This window comes from Anser brachyrhynchus, assembly GCF_964034855.1.
Source record: "Anser brachyrhynchus genome assembly, chromosome: 12".
NCBI lineage: Eukaryota > Metazoa > Chordata > Aves > Anseriformes > Anatidae > Anser > Anser brachyrhynchus.
In genome coordinates, this window is record NC_137707.1 from 10,529,362 (window position 1) to 10,544,155 (window position 14,794).

General features: G+C 39.1%; 2 protein-coding genes across 20 annotated transcripts in view; one reads left to right on the plus strand and one right to left on the minus strand.

Moving 5' to 3' along the window:
- LOC308176684 (uncharacterized protein) overlaps nt 1-14,794 on the plus strand; it is a 182,640-nt gene that overhangs the window by 20,607 nt on the left and 147,239 nt on the right. For 15 of the 16 annotated variants that reach the window (XR_013938475.1, XR_013938476.1, XR_013938477.1 and 12 more), the window contains exon 3: nt 13,007-13,081. Coding sequence is in view for 4 of the 16 variants with exons in the window: in XM_080552774.1 (XP_080408900.1) it covers nt 13,007-13,081 (75 nt within the window). In the remaining 12 variants the exon portion in view is untranslated. Of the gene's footprint in view, nt 1-13,006; nt 13,082-13,431 lie in introns of all 16 variants that reach the window. The other variant, XR_013938486.1, reaches the window with a different exon arrangement.
- CHST8 (carbohydrate sulfotransferase 8) overlaps nt 8,090-14,794 on the minus strand; it is a 131,593-nt gene continuing 124,888 nt past the window's right edge. For all 4 annotated transcript variants that reach the window (XM_080552759.1, XM_080552758.1, XM_080552760.1 and 1 more), the window contains 2 exons: nt 12,708-12,745; nt 8,090-10,557 (listed from right to left, as the gene is read on the minus strand). In XM_080552759.1, the coding sequence (XP_080408885.1) occupies nt 9,409-10,557; nt 12,708-12,731 (1,173 nt within the window). In that variant the 5' untranslated portion in view covers nt 12,732-12,745 and the 3' untranslated portion in view covers nt 8,090-9,408. The remainder of the gene's footprint in view (nt 10,558-12,707; nt 12,746-14,794) is intronic.

Consider the following 14,794-nt stretch of genomic DNA (forward strand, 5'->3'; position numbering starts at 1 on the left):
AACTTAAATAATTTTGGTCAAGGAATTTAAGTAGATCTTAAAATCATATTTTTTTCCCCACCAAGGTATTTTATCTTTCCAAAATAGGAATATGGAGGTCTGCAGATATTAAAACTGCAGCAAGATGTCTTATATGGCTAGTTTATACCTTTCTGTCACCAGATCACCTACATAATTAAACGTCCTTATCCTTTGATGTTACAGGCAGGCATTGGGATGCAATAGAAATATATTGGGACAAGATACATAAGACTGCCTATAGAGCATCAGAATTGTTCTTCTACTGAGTATGAAATCTTGCCTATGGCAGTAAGCTATAGTGAATTCTTCAGAAGGGAATAAAAGGGGGAACCTTTCTCTAAGCAGGAAGTTAACTTTGCAGGCAGAGCTGGTATAGGTGGATTTCTACCTCTTCTCCATTTGGTGCTTTGATTTTCTTTCCCTTTGTCTGGTCTGTCTCTTACAACAGTATTAGTTATTCAGTCCTTGGGAGAAAATCAACAAAACCGGTGATGGTAAACTCCATAGCTGACCAAATGCTGTACACACTGGTGTTCCTGTTTTATGGTAAATACTGCAAGATTTCACGCTGCTATGGTATTGAATAGGGTAAAAGGTGCAGTGTCCTTTTTAAGCTAGTGCTTGCTGAAGAGCTTTCTTTGATCAAAGTTAGTGCTTGTTTCAAGGTATTTGATAAAAGCTTCTTTATATATTTTAAAAAGCTATGTACCAAGCTATTACATATTTTTAAAGTAGCAGCATCACTTTTTGTCATTGCCTGCATCCAGGTATCCATCTGTCTTACCAGGAAAAATAACTTCTGTAGCTGAGAGGAACACACAAAGCGGTGCTGCTGCAGGACCAGTCCTGGTGGAGCTGCCCAAAGGTGGGGTAGTGCGTTCTCCCTTTGGGTGGATCCTGTAATGCTTCTCCAAAGCAATTTCTTCCTTTGTCCAGGGGCCCTGCATAGCTCTCCCCCTCCTTTCGCCCTGTAACTGTCTTTCTGCTTGGGACGCGTTCTGCACCCTCTTAAGGGACCACTGAATGAGGGCATCTGTAGTGGGCCTGGATGCATTTTTGGCTACCTGACTTGAATGCAGGGGCTACAGGTGCAAGTTTCTACTTTTCCCTGCAAAGTAATCTTGTAAAGTGGTGTTTTGTGAGGGCATGTGATCTTAATGGATTGGGGGGAAATGATGTAGAAAATTTATTAAATGTCGATGAGGAGCAAAATTCCTTAGGTTTTTAATCTTTGAGTTCTCATTTGATTTAGTCAAAATCTTCCCCTATGTTAGTTACCAGTGAGACTTAACTCTGAAAATGTGAAGACTTGAGGGTCTATCTGATTCACAGGGGGAGCAGTATCAGCCTAATGGGACCCTGGTTGAAACTTTAATTACAAGAAGGCAGTAAAAAAGAAAGGCAGTTTAAAAAAAAATCCTCCTTATCAAATTGTGTTGCTAGTTTAGTCAGGCTAAAAATTCTACTTAATCTTAATGATTAGTAAGAGTTCTTCATTTCTGTGAGATTTATAGTGGTGTTAAATAAATTACAAATTATTGAGGCAGTATATTAAAGGAGATCTAATCAAGATATCCAGAATATTGTGACACATTTAAAATCCCATAATATTTAAAGAAAAAAAATTTGGAGGGGGTAAAGATACTTTATATACAATTAGTGGCAGTGTGATTAATAACCTTGGGCATAGATTTGATGTCTTCCTTTGGGAATTGAGTTTTTTCTCCTATATCTCTGGAACCAAATATGCCTTAATTACCAATCAAACACTCAATGAAGGCAGAACTGAAGTGCAGATGTATATACTTGAATTTGCATTAGCATTTCTTCCACAAACTTGGGTTTGTGAGGCTGAGTATCTTCACAGATGTTAATTGCACTCACAGAATGTGTGTCCATGTTATGAACACAGACTTTCAAAGCTGGCAGGCCTGTTTCAGGTCATATATTCATGACATGTTAAACCATGAAGACTCTCAGATGGCTGGAGCACCTCTCCTATGAAGATAGGCTGAGAGACTTGGGGTTGTTCAGTCAGGAGAAGAGAAGGCTCCGGAGAGACCTTATAGTGGCCTTCCAGTACCTAGAGGAGGGCCCACAAGAAAGCCAGAGAAGGACCTTTTACAAGGCTGGGTAGTGATAGGACAGGGCGGGTAACACTTTAAGTTGAAAGAGAGTCGTTTTGGATTAGATATACAGAAGAAATTCTTCACTGTGATGCTGGTGAGGCACTGGAACAGGTTGCTCAGAGCAGCTGTGGGTTCCCCATCCCTGGCAGTGTTCAAGGCTAGGCTGGATGGGGCTTGGAGTAATGTGGTCTGGTGGGAGGTGTCGATGCCTATGGCAGGGGGTAGGGATTACACAATTTTTAAAAGTCCCTTCCAACTCAAACCATTCTATGAAAGTCAGTTGGATTGGGAAGCCCAGGGATTTGGAAGGTGTTACTCCAGCTTGTTTTGCCAAACCAGATGGATTTGCAAGGAAACTTATTTCTGAGGCTGAAGCTATGGTTTCTTGGGAATGGGAGAAGGTGTTCAAAACAAGTCCTTATGGTAACTTTGGATATCAGTTTCTCATAGTTTATGTGAGCAGTGAGGGAGAAATAGCTTCTTGTGGAAAAGGGTAGAAAATGGATAAATGGCATATGCTATTTGGGACCTTTCTGGGCAATGCAGCTTTCTGGAAAATAACTAAAAATGCATCTTCCAAGGGAGGGGGCAAGGGTTCAACTAAACTGCACCAGTGTAACTGAACTCATTTGTCACTGAATTAAACTGTCACTATGAAGCCCTTTAAGTTAATTGGAGTGTCCAGATACCAATGAAAACCCATTCATTTGGAAATCAGTTTCATCAGAGATGCAACACTTGAGTATGTACCACCTTTAGTGTGAGCTGAATTTTGTCTTCAGTGTCTTGCTAGTCCAAAATGACAATGTTTTGTTATTGACTCTGCCGGCCTCTCCTGTGCAGTCAGAGCTATGTGCAGCCTGTTTAGCCTGACTGTAACAAGTTAACTGAACTTGCTGTCACTTTGGCATGGATCAAATTATTTTTTTCTCACCATCTTCACAATTGCCTTACCCAGATACAGCTTAGGAAGTTGTTTTTCTTTTCAACTCGGTTACTCCAGAGCAACTGGGTAATGGTGGTCCAGTTAGCATTGGGCAAAATGTGTAGGTCAGTGTCATGATGCTATTTTGGAACTAGTAGTGCTGAAATAAAAACATGGAGTGTTTCTTTTTTTAACAGAGTTTAATAGGATTTCGCTGTCCTTGTATTTTGTTTCTTTGGCCTTCCTGTAATCAAATCTCCAGAGTTTCAGGTTGTATATACCATCCCTTTCTCGTGGATTTTACTAAAATTAATTTTACAATTCATTCATTACAGTTCATTCTGGAATGCTTTTGAGCAGTGACTTTTGGTCAAATATGGCTAGGCTCTGCTTTTCATTCCAAATGGCTATTTTTGAATCTCCCTATGAAAGAGCTCCGAGGTAAATGCTTTTGTTAATGACCTGCTTTCTGGGCTCCACAGACTGTAATATGCACCTGATGTTCGATTTTGGTGGAGTGATCTAATGAAGTTCTCAGACTAATTTTATATGATAAAAATAAAATCCTTTTGTGCAGAGATAAACATGGATAAATTGTCAGATTGATAACCTGTCTCATGTCTGCTGCACTTCCTGCACTGCTTGAAATGGTCACTGTATGCATGATTTATAAAGACAGCATCACCTTGATGAGTATATGCAGTGTCACTTGGGCAAGATTCATGTCCGTATGGATTTCAGTGGAGGACTCTCATGTTAGGCTGTATAAATATTGTAGCCTCTTGCTGTATTTTCTGTTGTTCAGATTTCCTGTGCTGTGGTGACTGACTTTTGTTATTAAGTTTCTTTTTCTGATATAAATGGAGATATTACTGGAAAAAAACAAAACAAAACAAAAATCCAGCTAAGACCCTTGCTGTTGCTAGAGATTAATTAAAAATAGGGCTTTGATTTCAATGAATGAAATTCCATGGAAAAACCCTAATGATCACATTGGTGTGAGGAATAGCTGAATATTTCTCAGCAGCAGATATGGGGAGATATGTGCAGAGCAGTTGTAGGAAAAAAGATCCAATATCAGTCAGATAACTTGAGTTAGACCTGATAAATAGTAGGCCAACTCTCCCAGTTACCTGCCCTAAGCATTAGTATACTCAGTGACTACTACTGGGTGTACAAGTGTTGTTGTGAATGAAGACTGTAGAAACAGTTCAGCTGTTTGACCTTTTATAGAAACAGACAGCTAAAACTGTGCCCTATGGTCCTCAGTGTGTGCATCTATACCCAGACTGGCATCACCTTCGTGTGACTTCTGTGGCTACATCGTGGTACCCAGAAATGGTTATGCTGACTGAATGTACACTTAAAACAATGATAAAATAACTTGTTCTTGTGATCCAAATGTACATTAGTCTATATCTCTGTATCTGAAGGTGAACTGTAGCCTGGAGCTTCCATTTGTTAGCAAAGGAGCCACCTCCACTAGTGTTTAATGGGTTGGGACAAGCTCTTATAATGCAGTCGCCTTAGGCCATTGCTTCCCATGCTGCTGCTCCCTCTGCTTGAACATAATCTTAACACCTTTTGCAGCTGGTGACATTACTTATATTTGGATATGTTGAGAGGAAATTTCCTGTATTAAGTGAAAATAAATCTGGACAGGAATCCTAGATAGGGAAAATAACTGTGGAAAAGTTGGATTGTGAAAGCCTCTTTCATTTTTCTTAACTTGACAGCATAATCTTAAGCTCCAAGAAAAAATGATGACACTGCTAGAAAACATCACAGATAGTCTTATAAAGCAGAATGGGAAACATAAGGCCAGCAATATTGTAATAGAAGAATTCAAGTCTCACACGAGGTAGGTATGTAATGGAAAAATTGATTTCCGCTGCAGTTCTGTTCAATTGTCTTCAGCTTGTTTAAAAAAAAAAAAAAAGCTGGTGGCAAAAATGGTGCTGATTGTAGAACATGAAAGAACTTACTTATGCAGCTGGCTAAAACTCACCGTGGTGCAACCTGCCTGGAAAATGACATTTAAAGACTTGCCCACGTGGAAGGTGTTGCGTATCTATGCTTCTTTCTACATGTCAGTTAATTGTTTGTTGAGTTAGGTGTAGGCATGGGACTTCCAAAAGTGTTATTTTTAAACTAATTATTTAGAGTCCTTCATTAAACCAGATCAGAAAACACAATTTTAAAGGCTGAATGTTTCTATTAGACTAGTCATAAAGCAAACTTTTATTCTCTGGCATGAGTCACAATTAACTGTATTAGTTGCTTCATAATACGTTATCCAAATAGCGTGGTTGCAATAAGCAAGGCTTAATCATGTCTGTCTTCCCGTTTGGTGTCAGTATGTTCTATGCTGTTTTGTCCTTACCACCCCAGCATATAACACTTCCACATACTTGAGGATTTAATTGGAAAGTGGAACTTGTGAGTGCCTGCCATTCTTAAAACTTTAAACATGCAGCTAGACACATGGTAGTTTCATTTTCGTCACCTTTATTTGAATGGATAGGTCTGAGAAATTTGGGCAAAAGCGACTTACCGGTGGCAGGTATCAATTGTCACGAGTGTAACTGTTGTAAAATGTGTCTCATGCAGGACTCCAGCATATCGTGCTGGAAGTCATTAGAGGTGTCTGTTTATAGGCTTGTCTAGTAGGCACCATTGCTGAAAGCTAAGAAAACTGCTCACCCTTCTTAACCAGTAGCTGCCTTCTTGGGATGAAAAGTAATTACATGCATCTTGCCATATGAAGCCCAGGACACTTCCCAAGTCATTGTTCAAGTGTGTTCAGGTGCCTGCTGAGGCTTTGAAGTCACCACAAATAACGCCAACCTGAAAATAATCCCTTGAAGCAATATCAGCTCAAACAGGCTGTGCTGTGACTTGTCTCTCATGTTGTGCTCTGAAGGGAAAAAAAAAACAAAAACCTACTGCTTCATGCAGATGCTGCTGTTCTGGTGTCACTGGAATTAAAGCGAATAGATTAGGCTGCGATTTGCATGATTGTTTCTTTTCCAAGTGTTTGGTTGGACTGTGCCCAGCTACCTGTGTGATTTCTTGCTGGGAGGAAGAAAATGTCTGTCAATGCAGTGATTTCAAGTAACCAGTGCCTATAATAGCAATAATTAAACTTTTTATCCAGAATTCCAGATAATGTTGCACTACTTGAGCTGGCCTGACTTGTATTATTGCTCAAAGAAACAAAGATCAACTGTTTAATAGGCAATGAATGTTTGACATTCCCTGTATTCATTTTATAGTTTATGTATGGAGGAGATATTTCGACTAATATATGTTTTCTTGCACCAAAGTTTTTCTTTTATTAGATACCTTTAGTATAATTTATTTGCACAGATTTTCCATGTCCTTTGTATGCATGTATGTAAATAGATGATTATGCATGGATCTATGTGATGTGTGCTCATGGTTCTATTGTCAGTAATGGCATTGCCCAAATGGGAGATAAAACTACAAAGAAATGAAGCATTAATGTACTGTGCAGTACAAGCAGCCTGTGCATTTGGACCTTTCTTATTCTCTGTGTCTGTCAAAAATGAGAGCATTTGAACTTTGAAAAAGTGGACTTTCTCTCTCTGTAAGTTATTCACCTCCCCCTACGTACAGCTTGCCGTAAGCCCACAAATCATTTAAGTTTCTCTTTATCTGGGCTAACAAATGATTGTTTAAAATAAAATCTTGCCAAAACCTACATCTTCATTTGTCATTAAAAACTTTATTCCCCTCAGTGCCATTAGCTTCTGTTGCAGTAGTACAGGTTTTTAAGTGAAGTAGACTTGGGGGAATGAAAAAGCACTTGGGGGTAGAAAAAGCACCAGATCTTGATATAAGAAAGGCAATTTTGTGGGTATTTTTTTCTCCACTTATACAGTGAGCACTTTGTGTGAATTTACCACCAAAGTCTTTCAGGTGTAAACATGACCTTGTGGCTCTACCCATTTGTGTGCATATGTAGACTAAGGTGAAAACCTGGGGTGAGGGAGGAGGAAGTAGGGGGAGAAAGTCAGGTCTCTTAAAACTACAGCTAGATTCATAGTTCTTTAATATTTCCCTCGGAAGTCTGTAAAACTAGCAGAGGGCTGAATGTAAATTCTTTCTAGCTTTGCTTAGGCCGCATCATGGAGCTAAACTATGAGCCTACATGTTCTCTTCTGCTGCAGTAGTGCTGGAGTAAGGGCAACTGTGGCTCTTCCCTCAGTGGAAGCTCACTCGCTGGCTTGAGCGAGTTTGGTGCTAGTCTGCAGGAGCAGTGCTAACGTGCTGTGCCCTGGTAGACCATCCTGCTTTGGTAGCTTATAAAATCAGACCCTGAAAAATAAACTGAGGGCTGAGATATTTATTATACCCCTTCCTTGTTTGGGTGCCTTTGTGCCTTCCTTACCTACAGGTATATAAATTATACTACTTGAATACCACAACTTCTTAGAGCGCCTAATATTAAATAAGGATGGCATAACTCAAATTCCCAGTGGTGTTCTTGACTATGCACAAAAAACCCTTCCACCACTATCAAAATAGATGCTTTCCTCTGCACTAGAAGAGGTTAAAGTGCCTAATTTTCCCCCAAATATCCCTCAGTGTGATCTGACAGAACAGCCCAGGTGAGTAGCCTCCAGCCTGTTTTGGGTTAACAAAAAATTACTTTGAAAAGGCTGTTCCCTGGTCATGTGAGCACATTGAGCATCTGAGTGGGTGGAAAGGAGGACAGGAGGCTAGCTGCAGCAGCAAGGCAGTGATGAGGAGCAGGAGGCAGAGAGGGAATGGTAACTGACTTTGTGGAACAGTGCAAGTTACCTTCCTAACACACACAGCCCTTCTCTGAGCAGAACAGGTTTGTACGAATGAAATTCTGATGTCAGTTATGTGAAGCATTTGTCAGCAAATTCTCAATACAAACACTTTTTGAACCATATTTTTGCCTACTAAAGTTTTACAAAGCAAAAATGACATGGGATATAAATACTTGCGATGCATGAAACTATTTGTATGAATAAAATTTTATTGATTTGGTCCTATAATTACAAAACTATCTGGAAACAACTGTTTCTTAGCTGTTCGTACACTTGTACGGTGCAGGTTTTGGTGGAATTCTGATCTTGGTTGCAAAATGTAAACTATAGAAGTAACCGAGGCATTCAAGTTTGGCATTACTGTAGAGTTTATGACTTGTTCTAATATGGCCTTCTAACTTAACTGTTGAAATAATTTATTTCAAGTGATTAAAGAACATGTAGACAAGGATACCATATACAGAGTTGGTGTGAAGACTTACAGAAGCAGTAGAAGGTCTGGTATTTGATTCTCACAGGAGACTTCTGCTAGATAAAAATGTCTCCTGTGAAGTATAGAAAACAAATAGCTGAACTACACTACCTGGAATATTTTCGGCTTGTGACATCAAATGTAATTGTTACTGAAATAGTATGAATTGTTTGCAGCGAAGAAAAGAATTATCTTGTTGGACAGGAAGTTGCATTTACTCCTGCTTGTTACTATAAAGGAAAGATGTGATACTCTTGGTGACTATAAAGATTAAACCAGAGATTTATGTTAATGCAAAGGATTAAAAGAATCTTAATAACATGCATAAAGATGCAAATGTTTTCCTGCATTTTATCTGCTTGCAGATGAATCTGCGGTAAGGGAAATACTGAAGGGGGGGAAACACATCCTCTCTCCCTGAATTGCAACATCTGGTTTAATACTGCACTCGCATGGTGACTGAGTATTAGTTGTCTTCACCAATGTTTTTGAATAGTGTGATACTTTCCTCATATTCATAAGTTAGGAGAAAATCGCTGTATGACCAACTTCAAATATGCCTGTTTGTTGTGTGGCTTCATGCTTTGCAGAATTTGATGAAAGATACATATTTCTTAGTGTATTTTTTTTCTTGATACCTTGTAACTTTCAAAGACTTGCTTTTCTGAATAGTGAAGACCTTAAAATATTGGCTCCACTGTAGAGCTGTCACCTGCATTGAATTCAGTTTCAAACTGTCCTCCCAGTGCAAACACAAGCCACACCAGCATGGAAAATTATCTGCTTTATTTGGGAGCCCTGACGTATAGTATTACACATGTATATACATACACTTCACATGGAGAAATTATAGAAAAATGATTTGAAAAAGGAGGCATTTAAGGTGAAGGTGTAAACATCACTAACCATTTATGTTCTGAGTTTGTTTTCCTGCTCTTCAACCAATTCTTTACTAACAGGAGTGTATATAAACAGAAGCCACCTGGATTTGTTATGCAATTCAGCTGATATGATCATGGAAGTGTCCCAGCTCTCAAATCAATACAAATCTTCAAAAGGTTTTGAGTAGTTGAACATCAAATAATCCATATAGTAAAAGTCATAGCTCCGTTGTCTTTGAGAAGGAGAAAGCTGTGCAAAGTATTGTTGCGTAATTTTAGTGGTAGTTCTTTCTTCATTGGAGTGCCTATCTTTGAACTTAGGGAAAGTCAAATTTTGTGGAGCACCAATTAGGTGCAAGAAGAAGTTTGCATCCTCTTCCATACTTTCAAATTTCCCAACAAAGTCATAGTCGATTAAGCATGGGCTGCAAAGCCTATTGACGTGATCCCAGTGGATATCCATACCCACTGGCCTGTGTACATCCAGGAGATACTGAATGAACTCTTTAAATTTGACACCAGAGCCTGTCCTTAGTGCTTCTTTGGTGGCGTTGACACGATACCTGGAAATGATAGCTTTGCCAAAAACCGGGTGATAGTAATTGTTTGGATGTTCAAACTTGTCCCGAAATGCAGACACCAGCTTTTCAAAAGGTTCACGAATGAAAAGCATCTTTGTGTAAGTGTTGAGCCTGTGATAGATTCCTTTGCGATCAAACCCATCCAGCCTTTTTAAGTAGTTTCCATAGTGCACTGTGTTGTGCTGGATGTCCTTTGTGGAAGCAGCCAGCCCGTTGAGAACCATGAGCACCCGTTTCCAGTTAGAGCAGCCGGCTTTTGGTACTTCGCAGTACAGAACTCTGTATTTATCTTCTACAAATATTCTAGAAACGTGGTAAGGAGTGATTATTCTCCTATTATTACTCTTGTATTTAGAACAAGTTTCCCTCATTATTTGCTTTCTTTCGCTTTGTATCTGATAGAGACTTTTCCACTTGCTGTAACTCCTGTCCTCGGATTTAAGTGTGGGCAAGTTGAGAGTGGAGCTGTTCATGGAAATCAGGATTGGGCTCTTTTTAATTACGAATCTCCTCCTCCGTTTATGGATCCTGATAGAATTAATTTCCTCACCTTGCTGTTGGTAGTCTTTCTCAAACGTTATGCTGCTTTGCCGTCTGTCTGTGCTCTGAAGCTTAGTGGGCACGTTTTCAGCTGGGTGTAATGAACCGCTCAGCTTTACCGTCACTATTCCATCTGCTGTATTTTTTCTTAATCTTCTATCCCGGTTATTGCTGGAAATGCAGTCCTGATGGAAAAATAGATGAAAGATGTTACTAAATGAGAAACTGTTTGTCACTATTAACAGCTTGTGCAACTTAATGTAGATCTATTCATACAGCTCGGAGTGCATTGCCGAGAGTCCTCGGTGCTGTGCTCACACGCTGGTTAGTGACTTTTCTTGTCTTGCCCTGTGCTTATGTTCAATCCAAAGGTTAAGATGAACCTGAGCTGGTAAAGTGCCGTTCAGATTTGGGTTTTACTATATTTTGTGTGGTGTCTGCACCTAGGTTTTGATAGATTTTTGTCTTAGATATGCTGTCTTAAATACTTCTTGTGGAAATTTCAGTATATTTTGAGGACTTATTTAATTATTCCAGACTGCCTGTTGTCTGTTTTAAAACAGACAGTAAATAAATAAACAGCCAATAAAACACACATCTGTTTTATTTACTTTGTTCCCCCTCATCCCCCGCTCTTTCTGTAGGCTCTCTTTGCACCGAGGGCTGTTGTGCACAGATAAAGCCTTCCGGGGCCGATGGTAGGGAGGGAGGGTAATGGTGCATGTGGTGTGAGGATGTGCAGGGAACAAGAGTAGGAAGAAGGAAGCAAAAAGGACTGCAGTGAGAAGATGGAGGCTTTGTGGAGAGGCAGAGGACTTGGTGAAAACAGCATGGATAGGGAACCCAAAGGGAGACGAGTGAGATGAGTTTGGGACCAGAGCAATTAAGACTTGATGAGCAGCAAGGAGGAGTCAGAATGAAGCTGTGAGTGGGAGTAGGGGAGTGAAAGCAGTAAGCAATGTGGGTCTATGGTACGAGCTTTCAGGAACCTGGTCTCTTTCATCAGGTGGATCTCCCTGGTTAATACTGTTTTTGGCACACAGCCCGCATATGTTCCATCACTTCCTGCTCCTCAAAGCAGCTGAACTAAATCCCTGTCTACAAGTCTGTGCCTCTGCGACTGAAGTTAGGTCCTGGACACTGTAACTCCTTGTCATCCCTGTTTTGAGGAGTCATCTGGGAGCTGAATGGCACATGAAACCCCAGGGAATATTTCAAAAGAGGATGCAGATATAGCTGTGGAATGTATATTGCTTATCTAAAACACTTAATGTTTATTTAGATGTCTTATAAATTGTAAACTTCAGATTTTTTCAGTCTACTTGCTCCATAATAGTGTGTAAGTGGCTTCAAAAATAAGATATTGGAGGAACTGTAAAGTGTACACATCAGTATTAAACAAAACTCACAGAGTACCATGCAAATTTTTGTAGCAGAACTTTGGCTTCTAAACTGTTTTGCTGGCTGTTCAGGTAGAGGTGGTGTGTGATGTGCTGGCTGGGAAACCAACTGACAATTTGTTACACGAGGCCCTATTCAGCTGTCAAGAGTGATTGTTCTACTCTGCTCTTATCTTCAGAGGTTGCTTTCAGTAGTCAAATGTGTATTAAGGTTTTTGTCTAGGTAAAACAGAAGGGGTGACACAGTATTTCTATCTGTTACCCTATGCATAGTGGCAGAAACTTGATCTTATTTACTCATGGTGTGGCGTGTATTTCAAGGTTATCAAATTCAGTCTTCCTAGATATTCACAGCACTGGTGATGATAACCTACACGTTTTGTGAAACACAAATGCCATGATTTGAATGTCTTCTGTCAATGTAACTCTTCATCCAGAAGGTCAGGCTGGAGCTGTAGAGATGGAGCGGTCAGCCACTGACACTGATTTCACTAGCTGGCAGCTGTGTAGTTGCTCCTTAGCACACTTTGCACTTGGGCTTGAAATCGTGAGTGGCTGAGGTGGGCTCTCACTGCTGCTGTCAGTGTGCTAGCAGCCACTAGATGGAGGAATTTCACCAGGATTTTTCTTTAGCCTATTTTGAAGTGTCTCTCAAGACACTCTGCTCCGTGTGATTTCACACAATATTAATATGCAAAGTTTACAGTATCTGTTAGCAATATCCAGTCTAGGGAAAAAAACTAATAAAACTAAGGTTGTGTAGCTCATAAAATTCATGTTTTAAAAGGCAAATTTCTACTTCATGACAAAGCTTTGATGCATCATTCCATTTCAGTGCTTCATCTCTAGTCTAGTGGTGTTATCTGAGCCATCTCTATCCTTACTCTGTACTCGAATATGGATGCAATTTTCCTTATATACTTGTGGAAACTTACTTTTTTAGGTTGCTGGAATCCCATGTTATATTTTATCCCTAAACAAAGAAAGAAATTACAGTCATTACTTAAAAATACAAACAATTTAAATTTTCTTGACTAATATCAGTGTGTATCATCTCAGTTACTAAAAGGAGAACAGAAATAAGTTATTGTTAGTACAATGATACAGACCAATGATGAATTGAAATTAATGTGTAGCTCATAGCAACAACGCTCCTTTGAAGGACTTTTTATAGATGTCAAAGCAATTGTGAAAGGTATTAAATGTCATTATTTTTTATTTTTCCCTTTTACAGATGGGGAAACTGAGATGGAAGAAAAGTGATTGCTTAACCTCAGCTAACAGAAGAACAAGAAACTCCGGATCACAGGTTAGAGCTCTGAATAAATGTTGTTCTTTGTGTACATTTTAAAATTTCCCAAACTTTGGACAGTACGACTTAATCATAATAATAGCTTGCATTGAGTACTATCCTTTGCTGTAAAACCAAAGCAATGCACTATGGAGTTATGTGTAAGTAAGGAAATGTTTGTAGAGTTTAGAGGAAAAACACACATTATATTTTGCCAAATCTTCTGGCTTCTACAGTTGAGCCTACTTGAAAATATAATGATAAAGATGCGAAAATCCTAGAAGGCAGCTCTAGGAGATGTGTATGATCTTTGCTGTTCCTAATCTCTGTTAATTAAGAAGTGTTTCCTATTATTATACTTATTTCAGGGCATTTCAACGTGGAACGCTGCTAGCATTGTTGTCAGTTGCTTCAGTTTAATAAATCTGCATTACAAATCCACAACATTTTGACAAGGACAATTACAGTGCTTTGTAACACCTTCCACTGTAAGTGGAAACATCACTGGAATAGTTCAGTCCAGATTAATTTTCATGGTACTATGAAAAATTTTGTGAAGAACTAGGTATGCACAGTGTTTCAATTTTAGTTAATCGCAGTTAAAGTAGTTAGTCCAACTTACATGATTAATCATGTTTTTTATCAGAACTACAAACCGTTGTTAATAGTAGAGTCTGAGTCAGATTGCTAAGGCTATTTCTATGCTGTTAGAGCTCATCTAGCAGTGTTCATCACTCTTTTGGCTCATGCTTGAGCTTTAATTCCACTACAGCAATTTGTTAGCAATAAACTCAAGGTGGATGGGAGAATATTGCAATTCTGTGACTATTAAAAGCAAGGGGCATATTATTATTTTTACTTCACCAGAAGTAGGTTCCAGACATTTACTGGAGTCTTAAGCTGCCTTCTAGCTCCTTTGCACAAGCATTTAGCTGGAAAATAAAGTAAGGAGGTATATTCTAAGGAGAAACGGAGCTAGTCTATCGTGTTCTTGTCTGGGTTATAGAAGTTTAAAACTGGATGCCTTGCACTAGGCTTTACAGATGTTAATGAGCAAGTATGAGAGCTGTTTTTTCCTATGATTGTTTCTGTAGCGTTGTTTCATAAAGGTAGCTTGCTTTAGAGACATAGTTTGCACTCATACTCTGTGCTTTGAAAAATTAAAAATAAATGCTGGTAGGTTATGAGTAACTGTTTAAAAATGATTCTTTGCTTATTGGTGTTAACACATAATCAGAACAACAATTCATGTTCAATGTAAATGTTTGGTGAAGCACTTGCCAATCTCTTCAATGTTTTCTGAATTTGTGACTTCTAAGAGTTGGCTTCTTTTAGCTGTCTTTCTCATGATACAGTCTGTCACTTCAGATTTAAAGCTACACGGGGAAAAAACCCTCAAGTATGGAGAATTCAGGGAAATTATATTGCACAGATCTACTCTGCTAATCAAATCTAAACTTAACGTTACACTGCATCATTGCATTTTGGCAATAATATCTGAGAGCTGGTAAGATACATGGAGAGTAATTTCTCTTTGCCTTAAATAACCCACGGGTGTCTGTGTCCAGGTAAAGTTAGTGATCATTAACTGTTTGGTGCTGGACACGACAGTGACCAACATCTCACTATGCTCAGACAGAATAGTGAAGAGATGCAATCATTCTATCAATTGTACATCGTTTATGTCAGTTTTCATGGTGTTTTTTCTCTTCCCCTTGTGCAACCATGAAT